At 38.8% G+C, this 27708-nt stretch overlaps 2 protein-coding genes and 1 long non-coding RNA gene across 5 annotated transcripts in view; 1 reads left to right on the top strand and 2 right to left on the bottom strand.

The window, feature by feature from the left end:
* Positions 1-929: 929 nt before the first annotated feature.
* On the bottom strand, positions 930-8626 carry LOC107033418 (uncharacterized). The gene is made up of 3 exons (XR_012079712.1): positions 8498-8626; positions 4263-4385; positions 930-1144 (listed from the first exon to the last, which is right to left on the bottom strand). It is a non-coding gene; the product is annotated as an uncharacterized lncRNA (long non-coding RNA).
* A 59-nt stretch (positions 8627-8685) lies between these two features.
* TMEM50A (transmembrane protein 50A) lies at positions 8686-22166 on the top strand. 3 transcript variants are annotated; one of them, XM_006196792.4, is made up of 7 exons: positions 8686-8827; positions 10403-10508; positions 12239-12351; positions 14461-14528; positions 16381-16473; positions 17234-17294; positions 21690-22166. In XM_006196792.4, the coding sequence occupies exons 2-7, from the start codon at positions 10416-10418 to the stop codon at positions 21733-21735; spliced, it is 474 nt and encodes a 157-aa protein (XP_006196854.1). In that variant the 5' UTR covers positions 8686-8827; positions 10403-10415; the 3' UTR covers positions 21736-22166. The 3 variants fall into 3 exon arrangements, with proteins under 3 accessions (XP_006196854.1, XP_072831191.1, XP_015095408.1); XM_072975090.1 differs by lacking the exon at positions 21690-22166 and adding an exon at positions 18939-21683; XM_015239922.3 differs by having other exon boundaries at positions 8690-8838.
* Positions 22167-23623: 1457 nt separating this feature from the next.
* LOC102527255 (RH-like protein) overlaps positions 23624-27708 on the bottom strand; it is a 32416-nt gene continuing 28331 nt past the window's right edge. Inside the window, exon 10 of the mRNA XM_072975828.1 lies at positions 23624-23720. Coding sequence (XP_072831929.1) covers positions 23694-23720 — 27 coding nt within the window. The 3' untranslated portion in view covers positions 23624-23693. The remainder of the gene's footprint in view (positions 23721-27708) is intronic.

Raw genomic sequence — 27708 nt, 5'->3', positions numbered from 1 at the left:
AGTTTACAAGAGCATGAGTTTCTATCATTAAGGGCATCAGTCAACCAGTAATGATTTCATAAGGTGTCAACTTATGTTTCCCAAAAGGTGTTGATCTTATTATCACATAAGCTATAAAGGTAGCATTCAAGGCCAAGGTAATCTGTGGTTTCAGTTAATTTTATCAATTTTAATTTTAGAATGCCACTGGTGCATGCAACCATTCCTGAAGATTGAGGATGGTAGGAACATGGTAGTGCCATTACGTTTGAATAACCTTGTCTGGTTGTTTTATAAGTTGTTCAGTAAAGTGAATCCCTCTGTAGCTTGAAATTAAGTTTGGGATTCCCTGTCCAATTGTACCAATTGTTCCATTCACAGAGGAACAGTATGAAGGGTCTAGTATAGCTGGGGAGCTCTAATGCAGGAGGGTTTTATAAAGCCCATTTGAGTTCAGTAAAGGTATCCTCATGTTTTATTTCCCAAGGGAGAGATTCCTAAGTGCTGTTTTTAGGTCATAGAGTGGGGAAGCCAATAAAGAAACATATGAGACACAGGACTTAACAATATCCCACAAATCTAAGGAATCCTTACAGGTCTAGGATAATTTGAATGGCATTTATTCTTCCTGAAGAGAGATTCTTTTTGAAGAGAAGTCATGACCTAGAAAATGAACCATCTCTTGTGAGAACTGAATGTTATCTTGAGGCTTTACAGCCTTTATAAGCCCCACTTTAACAGATATGTTGAATCCATTCCTGAGTTCTCCATAGAGAAGTAACAAGGAAGCAAATCATCTACATATTGAATCAAGGCAGAATTTCTGAGGAATTGCAGCAGAGAATTTAAATTCTAATGTTAAATTTGTGAAAAGTACAAGGGAGCCTCAGTAAATTCCTGATGCACTATTGTCCAACAAGACTGTTGATTTCTCCAAGTAAAAGCAAATAAATATTGACTTACTTTGTCCACTGGGATGCTGAAGAAAGCAGAGCATACATCCACAACTGTAAACCATCTGGATTTGGTTGGTGTATTTGCCAACAAAGTAATTAGGCTTGGTACCATTGGAAACTTCAGTATCACAATTTTACTTACGGCTCTGAGGTCTTGTACAAATCTCCATCCCCATCCATGGGGTTTCTTTAAAGGCAAGACAGGAGTACTGCAAGAATTGATACAGGGATAAAAAACCTCTGATTTATTAAATCTTCTGTTATAGGAGTAAGCCCTTGTATGGCTTCAGACTTTAAGGGGTACTGAGGCAAGTTAAGAAGCGGTTTAGATGAATCAATCTGAATCTTAATGAGTTTGGTACTTTTTATTTTTTTCCACATCTGTGGAAGAAGAGGCCCATAGAGTATCAGATTTCAGAGAGATTTATAGCATCTATACTTTTATAGAATTTAATAGTCTCCTTAGGACACATAATGCCTAAGTGTCTGATGAGTCTGGAAATTCTAAGGTTATTTCTCCTGAGGAAAATTTTATCTAGCCTCATAATTTAGACAGCAGTTCTTTACATAGAAAATTCAGAGAGGTAGTATCAAATAATAGAAAAGTATGACTTTCAGAGAAAGAGCCAAGGATAACAGTCATGGGCTCCAATAAAAGAACTCTCTGAACTTGACTGGAAACTCCCAGAACTAAGATATTTTTATTACTCTGAGAAAGTTCTTTATGTATCATGGTGGGGGTTAAAGTAAACAGAATTGCTTTGGCATCTATCAGTATGGTAGAAATTTCTCCATGTAAGTTTAGTTTAACTTTCATTCTTGATTTAAAGAATTATTGAAAGTAGCTTACTGAGAAATTTCTCAGAGCCCTGTCATTGCTGAGTATCACAAGAATTTGGGAGTTGGGGGCTGCTCTCTCTTATAGGGCAACTGGATTGTTTAACAGGCCCTCTATCTAAAAGTGGGCTGTTCCTCTTCTAATGTTCCTTTTGATGATAGTATTCACAGCCATCTCTGTCAATAAGGGCAAAATGTGGAGTAGGATTGGACCTCCTGAAGTGGGATCAATCTGCTCGTAACTGTTACAGTTGTTGGGCCGTGAATTTATTTGTTTGATAGCCTTTTTTCTGTTCTATTGTTCTTTCAAAATGTTCAGGAAGATGAAGCTCTGGGAGAGGCGTGACTTCCTATTCTAAGCTATGCTTCTGTAACAAACCACTGAGTTCTGGGTGAAGCTCATTAACAAATGGGCACACAAGGCAAAAATAGTCACCAGCTGTTTGAGACCAGAGTATTGTCTAAATACTACTTCTAAACGAACTCAGAAATCTGCCACTGGTTCATACTCTTTCTGTTTATAGGACTGTATTATGGCCCCATCAACTCTCATAGGAAAACCTTTGGGAACTGCTTCAAGAAGCCATTGACTTATTTTCTTGCTCTTTTTATTCTATCTCTGGAGGCATATTTGTTGGGACCCTTAAGATCTTAGGAAGGGTCTTTCCAATACATTTCTTGAAGCCATTTTTCAGCATTTCCTGGATTCAGTATCATGTTAATAAACTGGTAAAAACCAGGTAGTTCAGGGTCACAGGCATCAAAAAGAATTTTAAATTCTTCTATAAATTTAGCTTAGTCCTTTTTAGGGTCTGGAAAATAATTTACAGTGGTTCAAAGATTGGCTCAAGACCGGGGTTTAAATTTGTCTTTAGGTTCTCTACAATGACTGTATCTATAAGGGAGCCTGGGAATTTCACTGCTGTCTAGGAATCCAGGGAATCATGGGCTTTTTCTCCTCTTACAGACAGAAAGGTGATCAAGAAGCTTGAACAAGACACATGTATGCACAATAAAGTCAGAGAGCTCAAGACACAAAAAGCAGAGCTTAGATCCAAAACAGATTTACCCTAGAACTCTGTGGTTGGTGAGAAAGCAGTGAGCACAATGAGCTTGGCAGGCAGCAGCACCAGGTTATTCACCAGCCTTGGGGCTCGTCAAAGGGTAGTCTTCAGATCCCAGTAACGACACAAGAAATTGTCATAAAATCATCAAATTAAAATTAAGAATTTATTGTGCATACAAAAGAACAGTTTGCAAACTGGGAGACTTCAGATAGAAAGTGGCAAGAAGCTCAAAGGCATGTCTTTATAGGATGGCTTCTAACAGGGGGGATTGAGGAAGCTCTTTAACTTTCACAAGGATTGGTTGTTACAAGAGTTTCCAAACAGCAGGGGATTAGTTAAAAGTAATTGTCTTATACCTAAAATGGAAGGCACTTTAAGTTTTGTTTATGATTATCAGAGACATTTGCAGGAAATAACCTAAATTAAGTTTCGTCAATGTTCATTAAGTTTTGCTTACGTGGCTTAAATGGTTTTTGTCTGCTTGGGGGATTTTTAGGCCTAGTCCCCATTTTATTTTAAGAAACCCAAATCAGCCTACAAGGCCTTTCCTTATCCCCTCAGCCTAAAGTAATTATTTGGTGGTTCTCTTTAGTGGAGGATAATTGGTAAGGAGGTTAGGCATGGGGGTGGGGGAGGGGAGGGGTATCTCAAAGAGAATCCACTTAAAACAGGGACCAAAATTTCATAATTAAGAAAGATAAAAGGACTGATTATAGTAGGGAAAGCCAATCTGGAACAAAGCTAGAACAAGCCAAACACATACACATACACACCAAAATACAGTAGATAATAATTATACATGTGTTATTACTTTCACATAAAAATATGAAAGATGCAGTGTTCACTTGAAAATATCTATGTTGTATTATTTAGCCTTCATTTACATAAATGCTATTATTTTTAAAAAATAGGACTAGTTAACAGTGACCATTAGTAATAGGACTAATTAAATAATGTATGAGAAATATATAATATTTTATATATTTTCCTCCTCTGATACAGCAATTAACTTTTTTAAACAATTGAATATTTAAATTTTGTAGGCTATACTATTCTTAAGATACCAAAATATAATTTTAAAAGGAGAATATAAATTCAATAGGATTAACTAAACATTGCTACATTTATTTAAAAATAGCAATGACATGTTCCAGTCTCATGATACAGGATATTTTCACTCTTTTGGTTTCCTTTTGCAATAATACTTCTCTGAACTGCCTGCTGCCTTTAGAACATCCTTCTTTCCTTTTATGTAGTGATAAAACTGAATACAGTCAAATGTAAAATTCTCTTCGACTTGCAGTTGTGCTCTTATCAAACCCACGTTACACTGATTCCTGGTGTCAGTCCAATGTGATGACACCAATCTCAATATCCTCTCAACAAAAACATTTGAGCATGGAATATTTAGGATTTTACTTACTAGCAAGAGCAAGCTTTGAGACTTGTAGGAATTCATTTCCAGCTCTCCAAAAATGTCCATCCATTTTTCAATCTACAGGCTTATTTTGGTAGACCAGCTGTTTGTCAATCAGGTCCTTTGCATCTAGAAATTCATCATAGAGGTTGTCCATGTGTAAAATGTCCATAATTTTTAAACATTCCGAAGCATACTGGATGTCCTTATAAGTTAAACCTCTCTTTCTCAGAGAAGATGGTTTTAAAGTACGGAGGTAATCTGACCTTGTGAAATCGAAACTGGATTCCAAAAAACTTACCATTCTAGTAAAGAAATTGAGAAAGGCCTGTATAATTTGGTTGCCCTTTTCTGGTGACACTTTTTTCCAGTTCTAAAGCAATTTTCTTTCCAAAAAAATGAGTCATTTTCCTGCTTACATGAGTTTTTGTCACAACTTACACATGATAACAAATAACTCAGGTGCAGACAGTTTATCCTTTTCTAGGCTCCTTATGGCCTCTTCAAAGGTCATCAAGCAGTTCTGGAGAAACAACATATAAATTTCTGTTGTATTGTAATCCTTTTCTCCATTCTCATCTTCAGTGTATTTCCAAGATAGAGAAGGGCATTCTTCTTTTCCTACACTTTGAAAATAGTATTTTATGGTAGGCCAACATTTTAACATCTTTTCTATGGCTGGCAACAATGACAGCCATCTTGTTGGCATCTGTCTAAAGAGTCTCTCTCCTTCCATTTCTACAAAGTCAAAAATCTCATTAAGTGCTTCTGCACGTTTTGAGGAAACTGAAAAGTAACCAAAAACTTTCATTATGAAAGCCTCAATGTCACAGGAAAGCAAATCACACCCCTTTTTAGCAGTCTTGTGTACAAGGTGCACAGGACATTGAGCAGGTAAGATCTTTTCATTGTCTTTGGTAAGAAGTTTATAGACTGAGTGGAATTTGCTGAAATTTACACCTGCACTATGCTGAACATGCAGATAGGTGAGCAAAGTCTAGGTTGTATTTGGACAGGATATCAACAATCTTTTGTTTTATGTTTTCTGAGGTTTCGTTAAAATCTTCACAGAAATCAAGAAGACAGTTTGAAACTCTATTTTTCAAATCAAAGTACCTAAGAACTAGGGGGAACACTTTTTTATTGCCATGATCAACACAACACAACACTTGATATACCATAGAAAGCATGATTGTTGGTAAGATCTGACAGAATCAGCTCTACACTTAAGGGGCCAACAGATCTGTGATCAAAATCTCCCCTTTTGTTCACCTACAGGACATTTTAGTTGCAACCTCTGAATCAGGAAGCGTAACCTTACTCAGTTGCACAGAACAGTCAATGGAGCAGTAGGACAATGCATGCTTATTTGTGTGGTATGCCCAAGCTAATTCAGTGGCTGCTATTTTCGTTTGAGCATTGGTGTCTTTTTGGGAGATGAAAACACTTCATATTGATTCAAAAGTACTTGCTTGTCTCATCCCAGTCTTGTGAGATTCAGTCTCCATAAATGTTTTCACATCCCCTTTTCCACCGTGGCCAACCTCGAATTCTTTTCTGCATATTGTGCAATAGGCCCTGTTTGTGTTATTTACCTCCCTAATCCAGTGGTAAGTGTCCTTCCATCTGCCATTAAAATAACATAGCTATTTATAGTCTTCTTTCTCGGTATTGTCTGGGTCATGTTGGCGTTGGTATTGAACTCACTCTCATTTTCATTATCTGAACTCTTAGAAAACATGGTCACAATATTCACAAAGTTAAAAATTAGACTAGCACTATCTCCATACAAAGCACAACAGTTAATTGGACTGTTAACAAGAACTTACGTTGCTCTGAGAAAATGCTATAATGGATTTTTTTTGATATGCAATACAATGGATGTATTATGTGGACCACACAAATCATGGTTGCCATTATCAGTGGTCAATGGAAGGCTGACAATCACCACATTCATTCCTGATTAACAGAAGGCAGACAATCATCATATTCATAAAAATGGTGTCAACATCAGCCCCTTTTTGAGGGACCATAATATGGGTTTTGTATTCTTCCTCTCCCCTCTAATCTTTGCACTCACTACTGAAAACCAGGGCATTTTTTACCCAAGAGGAGTTTCTTGGAACATGGGACTTTCAGGAACAGTCCCAATTTGGTATGGTTGGTCACCAAAAATAAAGTTCATTATTCTTCCATTTTCATGAGTGAGTCTGGCTTGTATTTTCAGATCTGCTATTTTGACTTTAGCAAATTATATTTAGATAGACTTTCTGAGAAGTGTAGTCTAAGGTAAATGAAATAAAATTGGTTAATCAATTCTTTCTGACAGTAGTTTTTCTGAAAGTTTTGTTTGGATAAGTCTGGCTTACTTTAAACCTTGCAGTATTTGTTATAGCTGTTCCATAGTTTCTTTAGCTACAGGAACAGTTCTGAGACTAGCTGGCAAGTCAAGGTTGGATATTCCTAATGATTTAGCTGTACTGGCTTTTGCTATTTCTAATAGCTCCATTTTATCTACAAAGAAAAAACCAAACACTCAATAATTCTATGGCATACTCTCCAAAGGCTAAGAACGACCAATTAATGATTTGTTTTATTATAAAAGCAAAACAAAGATGCTCACTTATGCTTATAAAATACTCATTGTATGCAATAAATGTAAAAAAAAAGGTTGACACAGAAAAGGCAAAGAGAAAGTTAATACTGTTCCTCCCACAGTCATTAGATAACATTAAAAGCTGAAGGAAAGATTTGTTAAAGCTGTTCAGAGCTGGTAAGCTAATGTTAAGTCACTAATAGACATTTAAAAGGTTCCATTAAGAACTGCCTGCACTAGATTCCTTCACCCTGAGCCATTTAAAGTCACAATTAATCTTTAATCCCAAATGATGTCCGTTTAAAAATAGGCTATGGATTGTTACTGTATAGTTTTGTCTACTAATCAGCTAATGCCCCCTCCACCAAAGCTACAAAGATTTCATACATCAAAAGAAATCAAAGAAATTAAACGACACAACAACCTTGGTTCCCTAGCCTACTCATACACTGGCCCTAAATGAAAAATAAAGGTGAAGCTGTGCGCCTCTCTTGACAAAATAACCCACCCACCTTTTCTACTCAAGCGAAACGGGGTTCTGCTCCATGACCCCTTCCTTGATCTCTTGCCTCCAAGTGCTGTGTCCTTTCGGGTACGCCACAGGGTCAAAGCCCTACTACTGTCGCCCCCACCTGATGGAGAAGGCCCTTCTGTAATATGACCTTCCCTGAGAGCGGGACCTCCTACGAGATTGAGATCCGCTCCGCAAGAAAGAATGCCAGTGGCGCCTGTACGTTCTCTGGTGGCGTTTTCTGGGACTAGACCATGACCTTCGCCGGGGCGGGCTCTGACTCCTGGACCACGACCGACACCAGCGAGACACTGGAACCGGACCTAGAGCTTCTGGAAGACGGCGCGAGCCCAGCCACAAGTCTTTCAGGTAGCTAGAACATCGTTGCTTCCAGCTTTGAGAAGTGTCACTTCCCCAAAACCCAGATCATCTCCTAAGGAGTGGTTCTCAAACCAGATGATTTTTCCCCGGTAAGGGATGTTTCGCAGTCTGGAGACATTTTTGGTTGCTACAACTGGGTAAAAGTCAGGGATGCAGATAAACATCCTAGAGTGCATAGGACGGCCCCTCCCCCTAAACAGAATTATCTGGCCCCATATGTCAGGAGTGCCTAGGCTGAGAAACCCTACCGTAAGCAAACGAGAAAAAAAGATCAAGTCCCAGAAGAAGTGGGTCACCGCACCGGTACCCAGTTGGGTCACCCAAGTAGCCCTCTTGCAAAACCGGGACGTCCCCGCCTCCCGGTAATGACCCCACCTCTCAAACAGGTGTAGCTACGGCGACGGCGGGACCAGGCTCTGGGAAAATAAGATTTTACTTATTTATTTTTGGTGTGTGGGGAGGTAATTAGGTTTTTATTTATTTACTCAATGGCAGTACTGGGAATTGAAGCCAGGACCTCCTGCATGCTAGGCATGCACTCTCCCCCCATAAACAAGACTTTAAAACCCGGATTAATGCTATGGGACGGCGAACCTGGACCCATCTTTTGCACCATGCGGGACCCATGCTTGAGATAACAGTGGGACCGACCCCAGCACTAGGATACTTACCACCTCACTGAAGACGGATACAGAGCGCCAACAAACGCCTTCTTTCGAAAGCTTAACACAAAGAGCAACTTCTCACACTTACCCTTGAAAGCTGTACCCTACTACCATTTCCGACGTCCAGACGTGAACTGAGAGAGGCAATAATCTTCTGCAGCTGTCTTCCGAGCATGCGCAGAGACTTTGGCGCGGTGGGCGTGGCTCTCTGGCCCTCCCTCAGCCCGTCCTCCTCTCTCCCCGTGCCCTCCCTCTGCCGCGTATCCGCATGCGCGACCGAGCCCCGGGGCGGCACTGCTCCATCCGGGTATCCGGCGGCCTGTGGCTGTTTTGTTTTCTTCGCTGAAACTGGGAAAGTGAAGGGATCCCGCGCGGCGCGACACCAGGCTCTGGACCGACTGCACCGGTCGGGCTGGACGTAAGTGCCAGGTGGGAGTGGGGAAAGGGGTGGAACCGCCGTAGGCCAGATGAGGCTCGGACCCGAGACTGTCTGCCGGGAGGATGCTGACTGGGTCTTTATGTCCACCCTCTGGGAAGCTGCGGGCTCAGGCTGTGCCTTGCTGGAGCCTTCCTGGCCACTTCCTGCTGACCCCGCGTCCCGCTGGCTACGGGATGGGGACACCGCGTCCACACTCCGCCAGGCCGCGGGACAGCGTCCCTCCCCTGGCGGACACAGGATCCCCGAAAATCACCATGCCCCCTCACTTAACAGCTGGAGAAACTGTCACCCCCGGAAGGGCGTGTAAGCCGGCTGGTTCCTTCGGCGAGGGAGGTGGCTGAGCTACAACTAGTTCCCACATCTTCCCAATCCCGTCCACACTCTGCACCTAAAATCCCTGGAGTCTGGAGGGAGGTGTTTGGGCATGAGTGTGCAAGTAATAAATCCAGGAAAAATAGATTCGGGGCGGGGTCATTGGGGTAAACCGAAAGTAACACACTGAATTACTATTCCTCCCGGGGAAGAATAAAACGAGTGAATTTTCAAAATTAGACTTGTCCTAAAGACTGAGCACTGATTATAGTAACAGTTTTTAATATTTAACTTTTAAAAGGTAGGTTACAACTGGATTCATTGCTCTGTTTTAGCCACCCATGATTACTGGCTTCATGGACTTGTTAAGATTCGCTGTAGGAGTTTGAGTGTTTGCTTGATTATTAACAAGTTACACTTAATGCAGGCTTTTTGATGTTTTGAAATAGAGAGAAAATGGTTGGGTCTGCAGAGCCCCTAGCCCAAAGGAGTGTTTTATGTGATTGTCGTCAGTGGTAACTTACCTATGGTAATTTAGCAGTGGATTTTTATTTTGGTGTGAATTAATATTGACTTCAATTTTATGCTCTCTTTTGGCCTGAAAACGTGTTAGAATCAGAGATAGAGATTATTAAAATGGAGTAGGTGTTCTTTATATAGCAATGACACTGAGAAGCAGGCTTGGAGGAGGAAAAATAATGAAGTGAAAAGACATGGGTAGAAGACCTGCAGTGCAGTGTTTAATTTCTTAATCTGAGTGTGAAGAAACATGTTCTATGATAAAATGTGTAAATTGCTAAGAGAAATATTTTTCATCTGAGTGCATGCTTTAACTCGGAGCCAAAGTTTATCATTTGTCCACTATGTTAGTGCTCCTGGACTATAAATATCTAAGTCATATTATAATTTAGTTTGGAATGAAAATAATAATCATTACAAATTTTTTTCAATATTTGGATGCCCAGTTTTGCTTATGTTACTTGAAATATACCAAAACCATCTTTTAAATTAAAAAAAGAAACCTAAATGAATCCAAGTCTTATTTTCCAAAGTTATGTGGAATTTCATAAAAAACTCAAATATTCTGAAGTAAATGTAGCCCAATAAAGTATTTGTAACTTCACTTTTATTGAATTATTCCTGAACTGTTAATTGCTTTTCTAGAAACATATGTCAGGTTTGAAGAAAGTAGATAGAAGTACTTTATTTAGTTGCTTTTGTGTGTTTGTTGTTTTTTTTAAGTGACTTGAAAAAAATGTCCGGATTTCTAGAAGGCTTGAGATGCTCTGAATGCGTTGACTGGGGAGAAAAGCGCAATACTATTGCTTCCATTGCTGCTGGTGTTCTGGTAAGTGTCATTGATAATCTGGACCTTCATTTTTTCGGTGTTTGTTTTATGTATTTTGAATTCTGTATGATGTCTTTAAGATGTACTGTTTTATCTTTGACCACTGAATTTTTAATAATAAATGCTGATATTTTATTTATGAGGGTGTTGAGTTATTCCACGTAAAGTGTTGACATTATGGCTTGAAATTTGATTAGTAGATTGTTTTCCTTTGACTGCATGAAAAAAAATATTATAATATACAAGACAGTATATTTTATACATTTATTCATTGTAAGGATTATGCCTCCTCTTAATGAGTACATTAAGTTACCAAGAAGTGTTTAAGAAAAATCAGGTCAAAACCATTCAAGAGATATGATTGCATTTCTACATAATCCAGGGTTAACTTCTCAATCTCATTAAAAAAAAGAAAAAATGAATTCATTAATGAACATATTGTTTAGAAGTATAAAATTCTTATTTACATTATAAATCCTTCAAGGCATCTGATGTTTGTTGTTTTGTGCTCTAATGTCATATACTCTAAAGAGTGAATTTTAAGTAAGCAAACAAAAATCCAAGTTTAAGTATATCCTCTTTGCCTAGTCTCTGATAGTTATAATATGCGAAAAATAATTATCCTACATTTTTCCAAAGTAATGTCAGAATATAAAACTGCTGTACAAATTCTGCTCTTACAAAGAGCCCAAAAAAAAAGCTTTAAATTTTAATCTGTAAAGAAAGTATCTTGAATATTTTGAACTAAGGGTAAAAAAAGAAAAAGTGAAAAAGTACTTGTGCTAGCCAATATAATGTCATTAGTATAGATCTGTCCATAGCCTGATAAAAATAATTTGATTAGCCTAAAATAGTTATTTTTAAATAACTTCCTGAAGATGGTAGTTTGCAGAGATAACTAGGTCAGAGTTGGAAGTGGGTGAAGGGAAGGAGGTTACTTTCCAAACCTTCTAAGCTACTTACCAGAATTTGGATAATATCATCTTATTTTAAGTTTCGGCTCAGGTTATAAAAAATATTTGTGTAGTTTTAATGTCTTTCATTGTATATTTGCCCGTGATAATATCCAGAACCAAATTCAATTGAGATGAATTATAATTTGGTGTTGAAATTGAAATTCAGGTGTTGTCACAACTGAAACCATCTGTAGGCTGCACTATGGTTCCTCAAGGAAAAGCAGAGCTGCAGAGCTGTTACTTATTTCACACTAAGAGGATCGCTGAAATTCTGTCAACAATAAGTATTCTCCCATAGTATTTTGAATATATTTTTTTTCATTTTCAGTAGTAATATTTTTCTGGAGGCTTATAATATATCAGCAACAGGCCACTTCTCCTGTCAATTGGAGTCTGAATCACTTCTTTCCTTTCTCCTGCCATGAGATATTGTAAATTATTTCTAGTTCAGGAAATTAGATTATAATATTAGATTGCATTGTAATTAGATTACAAAATTAGATTACAGTATTGAATATGACAGTATAAAATAATGACTGCAGGAGACTTAGAAAAGAAGTTCCTACTAATAAATAACAATTGCTTTGGCACTTTAGGGTATCTAATATTTCATCAGCTATTAAGCCATGTGCCAGTTATAGGCAGGAAACTGCTGGAACATTTAAGAAAATTTTGGACTTTATTAGAAGGGGTCTCTTTACTTAGATACAGTGCTTTCTTTTTAGCCAGTAAGATATGAAACTACTGTAATTTCTCCTTTCTGGTTTGTTTTAGTTTTTTACAGGCTGGTGGATTATCATAGATGCAGCTGTCATTTATCCTAGCATGGAAGACTTCAACCACTCCTACCACGCCTGTGGTGTTATAGCAACCATAGCCTTCCTAATGTAAGTGTCATTGTTAGTGACAGGACTTACGTACATTGTCACAAAATAAAAGCTTTTTACATATAGTTGAGTAGAGTTAAATTTTTTAAGTGTTACCAAATTAACATATCAGACAGGGTTGAAAAGTCAAATCATAGAAAGAACTTATTAAGAGAAGCAACAGTCCTCTTTTCTATTCTTCCTTCCACATCTCCGATTCCACCTCTATCTCCCAGCCTCTCTCAGCTGTCCTTTTTTTTCTGTGCTGTTTATAACTTTACTTTTAGTTCAGAAACCATGCGTTAGTCAAGGCATGCCTTACAAAGTTATGGAGTCAAGGAAGGAGGTGATTTTTAAGTAAAAACTTGAGGAAATGAGGGAGCTGATCATGGAGATATATAAGAAAGGATCATTGCAGACAGACAAAGAGCAAGTAACTAAGGCTCAGTGGTGAGGAGACCAGTATGGCTGGAGTAAGAGATCAAGGTCATAAAAGCCAGAGAGGAGTGAGGAGCTGTTCCAGACTGAGGACACTAAAGAGACAGGAGAGCAAAATATGCCTTATGGTCTGGAGAGGATGCTTTTGCTATTTACAGCCATTATCAGGGCAACCTGGGAACTTGAATGAGGTCTGATGGCTAGATAATGGTAATGGATCATCATTAATTTCCTGATCTTGATCTGTAGAACTGTCAAGTTTGTAGGAAATACACAGAAATTTCTGGAGTTACGGGGCATCATGTTGGCAACTTTGAGATGTTCAGGAAAACATATTTATTTGAACTATACTTGTGACTTTTCTGTCAGTTTGAGATTACATATAAAACTAGTAATGCCAGAGAACAAAAAGAGATTGTGCATTAGGAAATGTGCCTGTTAGTGAAGACTGAGGGGGCAGGGTCACGGCTGCCCAACAGAGGGCTGTGAAGTGTGTTCAGATGGCTCAGCAAGAAAAACAAGAGCCATGAGCCATTGACCCAAGAATGTCTGCATTGTTTCAAAATGTGAAGCTTGTTTTTATTAAAAAGTATTTATTTTATGCACCAAATAATTTAATATAGAGATCACTGAAAATTACTATGAAAGTAATTATTCTGAAGCTTAGATTTGAATGAATAAATTAAGTCTTCATATTGTTGTGAAAAAATTAAGGTTCGTGTATTCAGCACATTTTTGAGCACCTCCTATAGCCAAGCCCTGTGCTACACACTGAGAGTAAAAATGGGAAATGAGATAGACACAGCCCTTGCTTTCATAAAGCTTACATTCTAATGGTAGACATGCATACTGTATATGTATGTGTATATATATATCACACACCCATTTAATATATATAATTATATCCATATATATATGTACACACACAGTTTTCAAACTTCTTAACGTGTTAAATTGTGAACATTTTCCCATGACATTTAAAATTTTTCAGAGGATGCCTCTATTTATTTATTTGTTTTTTAAGTGGAGGTCCTGGGGATTGAACCCAGGATCTCATGAATGCTAAACACACACTGTACTACTGATCGATACCCTCCCCTTCCCAGAGGATACCTCTAAAGAAAGCAAGACTATCTCAATTTAGTGTGGTATTATGTGAAAGTCAGCAAAAGACTTACGTTTGGAATAAGTGTTGGGGATTGAAAGAAACAAGATTTTACCACTTGAATCTCTTCATGCTGAATATGTCTAATGTGTACAAATGGAAAACTAGATAAGACCAAGCTAAAAATTGTTCCAGTTTTAGCAATATATACTTTTGGGAATTTCATTCTCAAATTTTTAAGAAGCATCAGAATCACGTGAAGGATTGATCTGTTAAAGTTCAGATTGCTGAGCACCATACCCAGAGTTTATGCTTCAGTAAACTTGGGGTGGAGCTGGGGACTTTTCTTCCTAAAGAGTCCCCAGGTGGCGCTGACTTTGCTGGTCTGGGTACTATAACCATTGTTTTACAAGATATCCTGTTGAAGGGACTTGCTTTAGGTCTTATGAATCCATTACTCAAGACTCATGAAGACTTTGCTTATATTTGCAGAACTCTAGCTTACTGTTCCTGGTAATTTGATGTCATGGATAGTTTCCTCTTCGAGTCAGAGACCCTGATCTCTTGGTTTTATTGTATTCATACAGGATTAATGCAGTATCGAATGGACAAGTCCGAGGTGATAGTTACAGTGAAGGCTGCCTGGGTCAAACAGGTAAATAGGTGCAAATGACATCTCACTACACACCCTTAAAATGAGAATTATACATGGAAGGGCTACTTGTCTAACTCTTTCAGATCAGGGATAGGATGGAGGTGTATCTGAGTAGAGTTATAGGTTCCAAGGCCTAAGGTAAAAGTCACATTTGGTCAAAGTTTGCTGAATAGTGCAGACTACACAGTTTTGAGTATAAAACTGTGTGCAATAATACGTAGCTAGGAAAGTATACAGCATACAGTAAAGAACAGCATGTAATAAAGAATGCACGTGCAAAATAAGAGTCTATGGTACATGAAGCTATACCATGTAAATTATTTTCTTCCCTTTTTTGCCAACCTTATTTGATTGAATTAGCATTTTGAAATAGCTTGGAATCGTAGTTTTCTGGTGTGTTTTAAAATACACAATGTAAAATTTACCATCTTAACTTACTTCTAAGTGTACAGTTCAGTAGTGGGTACATTCACTTTGTTGTGCAAACAACCTCCAGAACTCTTTTAATATTGCAAAACTGAGTAGAATAATAGAATTTTAGTGCTTCGTGTCAATCAGGCCTGTCCTTTTCAACTAAGGAACTCATGTCCCCTGGACCCCGTGGCCTTGTACCCATCCATGGTAGGCAGAATACGGGATGCGTGTAACACAGCTTCCTGTAGAGCCAATTTAATCAAACATTTGAGGGGACAGATATTAAGCAGTTTAAGTGGTAAACTTAAAATATTACGTCCACACAAAAATAAACCTGGATATAGGCATATTTCAGGTGACTTTTTTTTCCCTAATGAAACAGGAGAAACTTCAGTATTCAGCTCTGGTCTGTGCTTTCAGACTCTTCTCTGGTTCACTCTCTTCGTAGATGGACTTAAGTAGAAGAGATACAGAAATACTGATAGACTACAACCTTATAAACTCTGGATGAAGAGATGACTGTTAGCAGTTAGTGTTGGCAGTAATCAGCCAATAACAACTAAAGCTAAGAGCAAACAGAATATGGCCATCACATCCGTAAATAAAATCTGTTAGCTCGCACAGCTCTGGGGGTCCAGAGCTAGTTGTTTTTGTTTTAATATCACATCTCTGAGTAACAGCTTATTATTTCAGAACTGTTTTTTGTTTTAGGTGTGAAATTAGAAATTTATGTGTAACATTCTATTTGCTGTGCTTTATTGAGCAAGGCAGTGTTTTTATTGAAATGTATTTGTGCTAAATTAAACACACTTATCTTAGAATTCATTTTAGGCAATCTAATAACTCCATTTATTTTATAGCAAATCTTTATAAATCTTATGTAAATGGGATTTATAAGTAAGTTGATTGTCTTCTCTGTTAACATAATATTAATGCAGCTTAGTCCTAAGTACCAGCCACAATAAATTTGAGTTTACTTTACTACCTGACTTGCCAGAAAGTGAAATATGGTAGTGTTTAGATTCACATAGTGCTGAATATGTGTTTTTTGTTAAGTCTACCTGTTATTGTTTGAAAGTTCTCGTGGAGGAGTTTAAGCATGGGAGCACAATTTCTAAAAATATTTGGAGAATGAGCTTCTGAATATGGTGAAACATATTTTGTGAGATTTCTACAGGCAGGGTGAGTAAAGTTTTTCTCAGTGTGCACAGCTGAGGAGCATGAACAGAATCACTTGCACTGTACAGACCAGCCAACAGGAAGAAAGCCCACGTCTGCCCTGATGATAATCAGCACACCTTTTCCACTGTTCCTCCGTAGACTTTAATGGAGACTGCACATTTTTAATGTTTGGGTTCTGCCTTCTTTTTTGAAAAGTTAATTGAACTGACTGTTGCCACAGGAGGAACAATTCTGGTATAATGTTATTTCTCCTCAGGTGCTCGAATTTGGCTGTTCATCGGTTTCATGTTGGCCTTTGGCTCTCTGATTGCATCTATGTGGATTCTCTTTGGAGGGTATGTTGCTAAAGGTAAGAGAAAGCACGGTTTACATTTTATATCAATGGGATACTGAAATTTTGCATTAAAGTTGGGTTTTTTTGTTTGTTTTTTAAAATAAAGCTGCTTTTCTGTAGTTTGGCCAATTACGGGTACTGCATTTGTGCCTGGGAACTCCCTTCCCCCATCTGTACTTGTTTTGTTTGTTTGGTATGGTTTTAGTATTCCTTTCTTCTGTATTTTTCCTCCTAATCGAGAGCTGGGGAAACAATGGGACACAGCTCCATACTTTGTTTCTCTTTGACTTCCAGAAACCTCAAAAGCGGAATACATATGTTGTGGAGTTATTTGGCAAGTTTTTACTTGCTGAATAATATTCAGACAGAGCTCAGACATCCTAGAATTGAAGTTTATTGAGCTAAATAAGCTTGCCTGATGATATATCATCTTCTTTTAGATGGAAAAGTAAGTTAACACTTAATCTGTGTCTGCTATATAAGACCGGTTTAAGGCAAGCTAGGAAAAGACCTATTCTTGGATCCCTGGCTCAAATTTTGCCTTGAGGGACCCCAGAAAAATATGAAATCCATTTAATGTTCTGGGTAAAATTGACTGCTTATCACAGCAAAAATACTGTACTCTGTCATATGTATTATGTCATTTAATACTCAAACCAACCATAGTTACCAGAAAAATCAATTATGTTGGGCAGGAAAACTGATGTTCACCAGTTTATCAGAAATTGAATGTTTTGAGACCATAAACCTCTAAATATTACAATTACTTTTACAGAAAAAGCCATAGTATACCCTGGAATTGCTGTATTTTTCCAAAATGCCTTCATCTTTTTTGGGTAAGTTTGTATTGCATTTTTCATCGTATCTTTTTTCTTTTTTTAAATAATAGTTTATGTCATTTACTGTTTTTAGTTGCTTAATTTGCCCCCTCTAATGCCCCTCCCCCATGTCTTGTCATAAAATATGAAAAATGAGACCAAAAAATGTATTTTCAATATATGAGTTGGTTTGCTGCCAACCATGGGAACATACATTAATTCTTTTTAATTGCTATCACCTTCCCTTTAATGAAGAACTGTGATTCGTGTAGAGTTAGTTACATAATAGTGACAATGTTCATTTTAAATCTGAATCCTTAACAGTTGCTTTTAATGAAAGCCTGCTTAAAACCATTTCTTTTAAAAATTTTGTTTCTGGATGCATTTTATGGTTGTTTCTACCCTTGGTGTCACTAGAACTTGTGTATGATATTTGAGCTGTGGAGGAAAAGCCCTGACATTTTTTTATCCTTCAGATGCAATGACAAATTAAAAGGTTACTGAGACCCCTAAAAACCTTAACATTTTTATCACTAATCTTTTCTAATGTTCATTCTTAGAGCCTGCCCTTTCCCCTATCATTAGCTTCCCACTTCACCTCCCCCCCCCACAAAAAAAAAAAAACAATAACAAAAAACACTTCTCTTTATCCTGTGCATCAGGAGTTCTTAACTTCCATTCCATGGGTAGGCTTCTGAAGGTTGGCAACCACCAGACATTTCTGTATGAGAGACGTTGGTTTTTCTGCTCATTTCTGGGAAGAGAGTCTTGGCTTTCATCAAATTTTCAAAAATGTCCTTAATCCAAAAAAAGATTTTTTTAAAAAAACCTGTTGTATATTCTAGGACAGTCTATTCCAGGGCTTTCCCTTCCCTGCCCCTTCCCGCCAACCTCCTAAACCTCCTAAAAGGAAATAGACACCTCTTATCTACTTAAACCACTGGTGAAACACTAATAGTTGCCCTCTAATAATAGTCAGCAGTTGTTAATCCATTCCACCACAAAGCATTTTTGCAAGTTTTATAAAATCAGTTTGGAAATAAGAAAAATATGAACTTAGATGTGGCAAGATACACAGCCTTTTGGGGGCATACCTTGTGTCCTGAAACTAGTGGGGAAAACCCAGAGTTGTTTTTTTTTTTTTTTTAAACGTTAAACCATTGATTTCTATGCAGAAATAAAAATGACCAAGGTTTATTGAGCACTTTTTATGCACAAGGAATCATTCTTAGTGCATTTCATGGACTCTCTCAGTTAATCTCCAAAACAACTCTGAAGGTAGCTCCCCTATTATCCCCACTTTATATGTGAGAAACAGACACAGAGATCATGTTTGAGATCATGTGGCTGAAATTCAGGCTCTCTGACTTCAAAGATCACAGTCTCCAGCTATTAATGATGATGAAATTTGGAATTTGGGATAAATTTAGTGAACAATTTTCTCCTTTTGCTGAGTCTTCAACCAGTTGCTTAGTATTAGTTCTGTTTCCCTCCTTCTCCCTTTTTTTTTTTTTAAGAATACAACACTGTACTTGAAAAATACAAAGTGAACAAACCTCCCTCCCCAGTTTATATAAGTTTAGTAAGTTGTTTTGTAGGGTGATGTAGCATGTGTTTATGAGAGGGACAGTGTTGATACTTAGGATTTCTTTTCCTTTCAAGCTGCGGTGCTGAGGCTTAAACATCTTTAAAGAAGGACCAGGCATCCTGAGCTCATTACTCCAGAATCTCCACAGGGTTAGAGGTGCTTGGGGGAATTCAGTGCTCCACAACTTCAGCCAAAGGAAGGTAGTATAACAGGATCAGAGGCAGGGGTAAGAAAAGCATCAGGATAGAGTGGTGGGGAGGGAATTTACTGAGAACCGGCCAGGGAAGGGCAGACAGCAAGCAGCCTTTTGTATGTAGTATATAATGAGTAAAATAATTTAATCATTATTTACTCTGTCAGGGATAGAGGATAAAGTAAGTTCCACCTTGAGATCCTGTTTTTGGCAGAGAAGTTACTCTGTCACAGCAGGGATTAATAGGATTGAGAGGAGCAGATTTATGGGAAAATATCTTTTTCAGTGAGGGAAGAAACACATAAGTTCATACAGCAGTTATCACATTTCACAAAACCTTGGAAAACCAATCATTGACTTGTCATTGTCTCAAATTAGTTATAAATTACTTTTATATGCAACAAGTTAGGCTAATTTCTCATTTATACTATTGTACCTATTAAGTCCAAAAATTAATTTGGTTTTGTGAAAATACTATAAGCAAATTGAAATCAAATTCAACTAATAGACACCATTATCAGAATACTTGTAGCAGATTGCCTACCGTTTTGATTTATAACAGAACAATTCTCACCAACAGCTTAGAAATGACTGTTTCAGAAATCAAGAACATATGTCAGTACAAAGGTAGGAGGGACTGGTTCTTGCCCAAGAAACTCTTGAGATGACAGTTTACACATCTGGTGACTAGTGTGCTGAAGTTACCATATCTCTTTTAAGCTATCTGAAGAATAGGGGCCCCTAATAACCCACTTTGGTTTTTCTTTCTGCAGCAGTAGATTTGATATTACCTGGAAAAGCAGGGGTCAAATCACGTTTTGGAGGCCTATGAAGTCCTTTGTAAAGATAAAGTAATAACACTTCCAAAATAGGGTATAGACGACTTCCTGGTTGCATTTTTGTTTTCATCAAAAAAACACTCAAGTGTTTACCTTAGGCCTGTGAAACCTGTTTTAAATAGACCATTATAATTGCAGGCTTAACCTTGAGTATACACTGGAAATTGGAAAACAGATGAGAAAACAAAATGAAAACCAGCTATGCCATCGAAAGTGTCTACTTCTCTCTTCAATTTCTCCCTTGCAGTCACCCCCCTACGTTACAGCCCTGATAAATCTGCTTTTCAGTTGTCTTAAACCTGTTCTCTTCTTGTTCACTTCCATTGTTTATGTTCTGTCATCCTTGTCCCTTCCTGAGCAGTTCACTGCCTTGACTGATACTCTCTCTCAGATCCGGTTTTTCTGTGTCAGTTTTCTTTCTAAAACATAGCTCCCATCCTGTCATTTCCCATCTTAAAATAGCTCAAAACTCCAAGCTGTCTGCAGAAGAAATCATCACTAGTGGCCATCCAGCCAGATTCTGCCCACAGTTCTGTTTTATTTAGCCTACACAGTATTTTTTGTTTTATTGAGCTGACATTAAAAAGTCAAGAGATTTTACCCCAAAAATTGAATTTTTAGCTTTTCTTGAGAGACTGGAGGATCTGACAACCCTGGGCCCTGCTCAGCAACTATCAGTTGAAGCTAAATTGTTTATTTAAAAGGAGGATGCATGTCCACATAGTTCCATTCCACGCATTGCCTGGGACCGAGTACCAGTTGCCCCCTTTAGTAGATCACAGGCTGGCATCTGCCCCCTTAACTTGTCTAAGGCACCTAAGGCCCCTGTGGGCAATTTGCCACCCTGGTCAGTTGGCTTACCAAGTCCTGGCCACCTCCATTCCTTATCCTCCTTGTCTTTTAAACTGCAGTCTAGCCGTATCAGACTCTTCCCTGCTCTGCTACATCTCAGATACCTACATCGAGATGTGTGTGTGTGTGCGTGCACACATGTGTGTGTCTCCTAGTGCATATAACTGCCCTCTGTGCTCTTAAACTGAAGCCTTGAGGGTAACCGTAGACACTTTCCAACCTAAAACCTAGAGTGTAAGCTCTGTGGAGACATTTCCTGACATCAGTCTCCTGGGCTTTTCCTGCGGCCCTGTGGTCTTTTATTCCTCTTTGCCTTTTACTTTCCCATTTCCTCTCCCTGAAATATCTTCCTTCATTATCCCATTAGCTCCTGTTCCTACCGGCGCCCCTTTCAAATTCCTGCTTACCTTTCAAAGTTGGTCTAATACTACCACTTCTGCAAACCCTTTCCTATTTTGTTCAGGCAAAATAAATTCCATTTGTCTCTGCCCCCAAACATTTGGTATATATGCCCCTCTCCTGATACTGACCACATAGTGTCATCCAGAACGTGAGCAGGGACTGTATCCTCTTTATCTTTATAGCCCTAGCATCACCACCTAGCACTTTGACACTCTAAAAAGGTTTGTTGAATGAATTTGATAAAATCAGGCATATAATGGTTACATGTTAAACATTAGTCAACTTTTAAAGAGTGGTATATGTCTCCAAACTCAGAAGTTAAGGATGCAGGGACGCTGGTGGTAAACAGCACAGTTGAGCACAGTGGAAGAATTTTACTACTTTAGAGTAGTCAGTTTCTGTTCTAATACATCTCATGGTTTTTTTCATACAACTCATCAATTATTCTCTGTTGCTAGTTTCCCACGATCCTAAATCTCACATAGTCTTTCTTTTCCCAAACTCAGCTAGTCATGTGATGTTTTTTATTTTATTCACAGAGGACTCGTTTTTAAGTTTGGCCGCACTGAAGACTTATGGCAGTGAAAACATCTGATTTATTACTACATAGCAGCCCTGCATGGGGTTTTTTTTTACTACTCACTCCCAGTCTTTTGTAAAGCCATTTTCTAAACTTATTTCTGAGTGTAGTTGAGACTTAAATTTGTATAATACTAAAATCATGAGAATGCCCTGTTTAAACAACCACCACCAAAAAAATCTTACTGTGGTCTGCATTTGATTAACTTGCGAAATGTTAAAGAAAAACATTTCATGTGTGCAATTTTTATTAAGTTTTATCATGGTATAATTTGTAAAAATAAAAATGAATCACAAAAGAAATGATGTAAGTATTTGTCATATCTAAGGTCCAAAGCTGCAATTAAAGCGCTCTGAAGACTTAATGTGTTTATTTAAATGTGGTCTCTTCTGTGTCAAATAATTAAGTGAAATATAAACATAGTTTTTAAAAACTATTCAGTGGTCAGAATTCTTTCTCAATATACTTTGTGTTTGGTTTATGTGTTTGCCAGAAATTCTGTAAACACGTCAGTATCAGTAGCTATTGAGTGTCTCCCAAGTGAACACGTGGAAAGAGAGAAGCCCCACGATCCAGCCACCAGTCTCCTCAAAAGTATCCCTTCAGTGCCACCAAGGAGGGGAGGAGGGGAGGAAGTAGTAATTCAGCTGTGACACCTGGTCCTGGTGGGACGCTGACCATCACTCCACAGCCACCATTGAAGGAAAGAGGAAAAGGACAGGGACATGACACTGATCTTCACCCAAGTGACTAATTCTTTTGTTGTTGGCTTGAAGACAAGTTGGATTCCATGTTTCATTATATAACCACTAAGCTCAAAATAGACCAACAAGGTCAGTTACAATTACAAGCATTAACTACTGGGAATTCTCATAGTCTGTTCCTCTCTGGAACTCTGTTATCCCTCAGGCTCCCCACTTTGGCAAAAGGGGATTTCTTTTTTTTTTTTAATGAACCAGCTAACTATGGGATCCATGTTCTTTAGAACTACAGCTTGAAATGTTTTCTCTCATAAAACTTGCTATAATTAGCTGTTCATTAAACACAAAATACCTCTCAGATGATTTAAATTGTGGTACATCTTTCTGTGTCGGCCATAGTTTTCCCCCAGCGTGTATTTCTCCCTGGCTCTGAATATTGTCTGGTCATCAGCTGCTCAAGAGAACGACCGTGTGGCTGTCATCTCACAGCAGATCAGTCACGGTGAGTTTTTAGATACATAGGATGTGAGACTTGGAGGCGATCTTAGGGGTTGAAGTCCACCATCCACCTCTTTTTACAGATAAGGGAATCCAGATCATGGAAATTTGAATGATTTCTTCAAAGTCATAGACTATTTTTTTTTAAGAGACTTTATTTAATGGAGGTGCTGGGGATTGAACACAGGACCTCATGCATGCTAAGCACACACTCTACCACTGAGCTGTACCTTCCCCCCACCAAACTAGTTTTTAAATCTTGAGGCAGTATGTCTCCACCGTTGACCCCGAATGTCTTCCCCACAGTTAAATTCAAGATGTGCTCAGGGAATAAGCACTACTTCATAAAACCACTGGAATGAAAGCATAATGTTTGCAAGGACTAAATATAAGTGAGTTCTTAATTTTTCCCACTTTTATATCACCTGCTCTGCTGATGTAAACAAGTTAACCAGGTAACATACTTTATTAAGTACAAGAAAGAATCTAAGAATTGTCCCAAAACCTTAATTATGTGTCTGCACCCAAGAAAATGTTCATAGCATCGTCTTTAAGGAAATCAAACAATTATTTAAAATTATTATAAAATTGTCACTTAAGTTTTTAGTCTTTTATTTTTAATATCAAATCTATCTCTGTCCATGTTTCACTGTACATAAGGAGACTTTGCTTAACAAGTATTTGACACACACACAAAAAATGGGCAACAGTGAGAAAAGTTGTCTTGTTCTCAAACAGGCCTTGTTTTTTCTTGGTTGCTTTGCTTAATATCCAGCAGCCAAATACGGAGACTGTAAAAGTAAAGCAAACATTTTTATTACAGATGAACCCTTATACTCTTAAAATTGTACACACATTGATTCTGGCTTGATCACTTGAAACTTAGGTTGCCTAAAATGTTGTTTCATCACAAAGGCCTTAGAAGTTCTTTTATAAACTCTGAATTGGAAGATCTCTTAGATGGATGGATCATTGATAATCACCTGGCTTTGGTTTGAACACCTCCAGTGACAAGAAACTCACAACTATATGAAGTAGTTCATTCCATTTTGCAGACAGTTCAAATTGTTAGCAGTTTATACACATCACCCACTGGACCTAGTTAAGTTCTTTGGAGAAGCCTAGAAAGAAATATTTTCCCTCCTTTACATGACAGTCTTTTAAGTGTTTGAAGATTGTTCTTAGGTCTCCTTTGGGTCTTCTCTTCTGCAAACTAAATGAATAGCTCCCCATTTCTGTGGTTGTACCATCTTACACCCTGCCACACAGCATCACAGCATGTGGAGTAGCTCTGGATCACAGAATTCTAGCACTGGAAATCAGAGCAGCCAGCATTTATGGGGTGTTTCCTGTGGATCAGTGTGCTAACATTTCACACACGTTATCTCCTTTAAATCCTTACAACAACCTACTGAGATATCTCCATTTCGGAGATGAAGAGACTGAAGCTCTGGGAGATCATAGAACTAGAGGTGGTAGAGCCCAGATCAGTCTGACTCCAGGATGGCAAATGTGGTCTCATTTTACCAATGAAGAAACTGAACCCTCCTCTGCCCCCCCGGAAGTGACTTGCCTGAGGGCACCAGCCTGTGGTGGGTGAACTAGGACTCAATTTAGAGCTGCCTCCCAGACAAGCCTCTTTTCACTGGGCCTCTCCAAGAGGGAAGGACTCAACAGGCCCCTGATCTGTTTTCCTGCTTTGGTTTAAAAACCATCTCTCCTCATTTTGGTTGAATGAGCATTTGTTGGACACTTTCTGTGTGTCTAGAACATTTACTTTAAATCAGAAGCAGGGGTGACAAGACTATGCTGTTTTGCATAAAACAGCAGGAGGAACTCAACATATTTTGTCATGTTTTTGTGTCAAAACAGTAGTGTTTATATTTCTTGGCAATACAGTAATTTAAAAAAAGTAATAACCTGCGAATACTTGTTCAGAAAGCAATAGAGGACCTTGAGTATACTGGCATCATTTCAGAATCCATACCACATGCATAATCCCATCATGCTCCTCGCCCCTAAAACATTCATTTTATGGCACCATTTCCCCCCTTAAACCTTGGGAACCAGTTGCCTGAAGGATAATGCAAGAGGCTCTGCCCACCATTCATCCTCTTCACCTCGCCCTGAGCCAGCTGCTTCATGCTTCTGTTCTTGCTCACAGTCCTCCCCTTTCTTGGCATGTCTTTCACTTCCTGTCACTTAACCAAATCCAATACAACTCCAAGTTCCATTCTGCCTGACCTCCCCAAATCATGACTTCTCCCTCTTCCAATTCTTCTAGCAGCTACTGCCAGGATTACCTTTCTAGTACTTAATAGCTAATGCTGTGCACAGACGAAGATCCAGTGCAGGTGACTAGAGCCCTAGTTTCTTTGTTCATACCCCCACACAATACTCAGAACAGGGGCTTGTCCACAGGAGACTGGCAAAAAAAGTTCCTTTCTTCAAAAAGGTGAGCTGTGGAATTAATTTTAGTGTGTGGATGTTAGTGGGTCCTTGTGCCTTGGAAAGCATGAAATAAAATTCATGGTTTATTAAATTGAAATTAAAAGTTGAAAGGCTTTATTCCCTTAGTGAAGGCAGAAGATATATGAAAATTTGGTTATAAATCAGATTTTTGTAAATCAGCATCTGGATTAGGATCATTTACCAGAAGATAAAGGATTAGTATATGCAGCACCTTAACACCTAGAACTATATTTTATTTAGATTCGTCTTTCCAGCTCTTCATACGATGCCTGTCACATATTAGATATTATATTATGGAATTAATTAGTGAATGAATAAGTATATCAATAGACACATCCAAGGATGAGATGGGTGCCCTTGGGGAGTGCTGAGTGCCCCCATCCCAGGAAGTGCTCAGCATGGTCTGGCACTAAAAGAATGTCCCTTCCAACCTCCAGCAGTCTGGTTCTATAGCATACAAAAAGGGCATTCAATAATGTTTAAGATGTCTTTTGGGATAGTTTACAAAAAAAAAAAAATCACCCCTGGATTTATCAGCTTTGGAAGTTTGTATTCTTGCCTCTTTAATGGATATTTGGCTTTTCAAATGCAAGCTCTAAGTGTTTTACTGCTGAATAAATGGTTCTACTCAACTGTAAAAAAATAAATTGAAGATTAGGGGAGAAATAACCAATCTCCAGTAGCTTCCCACAACACATACACACAGGCCATCTTTGGAGCCCAAGAGACGCCAATTCAAATTCCTCCTGTTCCATTTACTAGCTCTGTCGTTTTGGACAAGTTACTCTTCATCTTCTGATCAGGATACTTAACTCTTATGCAGGGTTTTGGGGAGGATACAGTCAGGTAACATTGAAAAGCATCCAGCACAAAACCGGGAACAGTAGGCTTGGAATATCTGATAGCTGTTAGACTGGCAAATTCCTCCATGGTTGTCTCAACACTTAGTAATAAACTTTCACATTCATGTGCTTTTTACAGAATGTAGTGACAGACATTATTACTTCATTTGATCTTCAAAATAACCCAGTGAGGTAGATTAAAGTTTACAGTTCTTTACTAGCAAGAAAGGTCAAGGGACTTGCCTACATCACACCTTGCAGAATAGTGACTAGAATCAAGGTCTTCTTGTTCCAGGGACACACTCAGTCCGTGTCACCTGCTGCTGCAGGGGCTAGTGTTAGGTGGGGTTCCTCAGAGTTCCTTCATTTATTCAGCAAGTATTTACTGCAACTCAAGTAATTGAGCTGGATATTTGTCCTATTTGTGGTCTCTCTGGTTAATTAGCAGAGGGCTTGGTGTATGACAGTTGCTCAATAAATACTTGCGGAATGAATGGATGGATTAAACCAGTTTTCTGAGTCCTTTCACTAAATTACCCTGCTTCTGCTAACGGGGCAGGGACACTTGCAGGGGACTGGGACAGACTGGCTGTGGGGAGAAGCGGGTGCAAGGTGAGGCAGATTACGTGAGGTGGCATGGATGACTCCCAGGATAATTACGCTGAGTGAAAAAAGCCAGACAAAGAGTGCATGCCATGCAGTTCCACTTATATAAAATTACAGAAAATGTAAGCTAATCCGTAGGAAAGAAAGCAGGTCAGTGGTTGCCTGGGGATGGAACTGGGTGGAGTCGGGAGGGAGCAGTTTCAAAGAGGCAGGAGGAACTGTTTGGTGGTGATTGATATAATCTTACCTTGATTGGGGTCATGGTTTCCATAGGTGTATAAGTGTGTTTAAATATGTCAAATTGTATACTTTAAATACGTGCAGTTCACGGTCAAGTATACCTCCAGAAAGCTGTTTCAAGACGAAGACAAGGAAGAGGAGGAGAGAGAGCACAGAGATGAAGGAAAAGGGGCAGAGGCGGGTTTCCTCTATAGATTCCCTCTGTATCACCCCTACAGACACAAAAGCCAAGGTCCCTAGTAAGGCTGGTTCTCTGGCCCTTTAGTGGTCAGTGTCTTGGTCTGCTGGGTGGAGAAGGATTGGCCTGAGATTCAGAAGGCCTGCTTCCTGGTCTTGTCTCTGCCACTCATGAAGGTATAATGGTGGTATCAGCCTGCCCTCTGTCGACCCCCAATTCCCATTTATAACTTGGCAGTACCGGTCCCTGCTTGCTCAGCCAACCTCAGCATCAGCTGGAAGATTACCTAAGGTGACAGCCATCTGAGTGCTTTGTGAACCATGATGTAGGTCAAAGGGAGGAGGACAGTGGGGTCTCAGGGGATGAGCTCTGACCTTCCTTCTAGCCCAGGCATGACAACAAACACTGCAATGTCACAGACTCTCAGCAGCCACTGAGTAG

Source organism: Vicugna pacos, chromosome 13, assembly GCF_048564905.1.
Source record: "Vicugna pacos chromosome 13, VicPac4, whole genome shotgun sequence".
NCBI lineage: Eukaryota > Metazoa > Chordata > Mammalia > Artiodactyla > Camelidae > Vicugna > Vicugna pacos.
Note: the sequence above shows the minus strand (reverse complement) of the source record. Positions and strands in the feature narration are given on the sequence as shown.

Bases quoted from the DNA above. Each gene is read 5' to 3' on its own strand.
- TMEM50A (XM_006196792.4), top strand. From the start codon at position 10,416: ATGTCCGGATTTCTAGAAGGCTTGAGATGCTCTGAATGCGTTGACTGG. The intron at 10,509-12,238 runs GTAAGTGTCATT...GGTTTGTTTTAG, and splicing joins CCATTGCTGCTGGTGTTCTG to TTTTTTACAGGCTGGTGGAT. The intron at 16,474-17,233 runs GTAAGAGAAAGC...TTACTTTTACAG, and splicing joins TGGAGGGTATGTTGCTAAAG to AAAAAGCCATAGTATACCCT.